The 1759-nt window shown below is 30.2% G+C and overlaps 1 protein-coding gene across 1 annotated transcript; it reads left to right on the plus strand.

The window, feature by feature from the left end:
• Positions 1 to 388: 388 nt before the first annotated feature.
• On the plus strand, positions 389 to 1753 carry LOC105558838 (fatty acyl-CoA reductase 1-like; the record flags this gene model as incomplete). The annotated part of the gene is made up of 3 exons (XM_012006762.1): positions 389 to 565; positions 673 to 753; positions 1584 to 1753. Coding segments are annotated over 3 exons (361 nt in total), but the record flags the coding sequence as incomplete, so codon positions are not given.
• Positions 1754 to 1759: the final 6 nt, after the last annotated feature.

Consider the following 1759-nt stretch of genomic DNA (forward strand, 5'->3'; position numbering starts at 1 on the left):
CCAATGCTAAGTATAGCATTAAAATTAAATTAAAATAATTTATAAAAATCGTTCTGCGATTTTTAGAACATGTGAATTCACTGACGAGAATGATCCTACCGAGGGGAAAATCTGTGTTATACAGGGTGTCCTGAAATTCGCGAATCAAAATACCATAGCAAGAATGTCGTCGAAAAAATAAATTGAAAAGTTATTTTTTCGACGACATTCTTGCTATGGTATTTTGATTCGCGAATTTCAGGACACCCTGTATGTCGAATAGTAACGGCGCACAGTACAGAGTAGGAAAAATACGATATATGGATTCACTAAGCTATTTAATGGCCACCACCTTGCCTAGGTCCTAATTCAATGGGCGTTTAAATTTCAAAATATTTAATATTGCTAGGGTTTTCAAATTGCAAAGAAAAATATACGTTGCCAACCAGGCCTTGAAGTATTTCCTATCAAACAACTGGAAATTTGATAATACAAAAGTCTTAACTGAAATCAGTAATATTGTCAGTAATAATCACAAAGACTTTTTGATGAACTACAAAAAATGTGACAACCGCGAGTTCGTTAAGTGAGTCCTACATACTTATATGTATTATAATTATGCAATATAATTATGCATTATACTTTTATAATGTTCTGTTTATTTATATTATCGACATCAATTCTTATTTGCAGGAATGCAATAATCGGTGCTAAAATTTACTTACTGAACGAAAACATGGATGATCTAGAAGCAGCCAAACGTCATTGTAAAAGGTAAGGTGCACCTCAAAGAATAGAAAATAGTTTTACTGTTACATTTCAAATTCCTAATAATTCTGTAGTCCCTAATAACTTTGCAAACAAATTAAAAAACAAGTTTTATTATACATACATATATCTCATTGTACTTTAATGTTATTGCATTTACGCAATTTGGTATTCGCATAGTAAACTCACCGATCATCAGATTTATTCATATCAGATTGTAAATAACGAAAATAGACAATTTTATTCGCTGCGTGAAAAGGCTGTAATGCAAGGCTTCTGATTCATGCAAGCCACACGCAAATGCAAAGAAACTTATCTCATGGAAGTAAATTCTAGAAAATTCAAGCAAAACAGTGATAGCGCACGATACACTATGTATATAAAACATTTCTTATCATTCGCAATACAACATAGCCCATTGATCACCTATAAATTACTACACATGATGTAACCCGACTGTATTAAATACTTTCATAAATTTTTATAAAACACGCCGAGAATCTGTGTCAACTGATCACAATTAGCATTTGGTATCAGTATAATCGATACTTTCAATTTCGAGAAGTGCTTGTCTTGATATTTTCTGTGCTACGGATTTTCAAAGATTGTTAAATTTATGTCAATATTCCTCACGAAGACGCTTCTTAATTAAATTGATCTAACTCTGGAATCAAACACAGTTATGTTGATGATTCCATAATTACGTGTAGTTTAGATTTTCAATCTTACTTTACAATATTTCGTGTATTCGATTATTTATCAATATTTTATTAAGTATTACCGAATAATACAGGGCTAAAATAATATGTAAGACGTTAATATTTTTGATGTTTTAGATTGGATTGGCTTGATACTATATTGAAAACACTATTCGTTATGATCATGTTATGGATACTGTATCGCAATAATGTATTTTCCTGTATTACTGATATTTATTGATTAATATTCTATTTTAAATATTTCATATAATATCCAATAAAGAATATGTTCAAATTATTCAATAAAATACAGC

This window comes from Vollenhovia emeryi, unplaced genomic scaffold (genome assembly GCF_000949405.1).
Source record: "Vollenhovia emeryi isolate VEMERY1.0 unplaced genomic scaffold, V.emery_V1.0 DF947053.1, whole genome shotgun sequence".
In the NCBI taxonomy this organism is placed as follows: Eukaryota; Metazoa; Arthropoda; class Insecta; order Hymenoptera; family Formicidae; genus Vollenhovia; species Vollenhovia emeryi.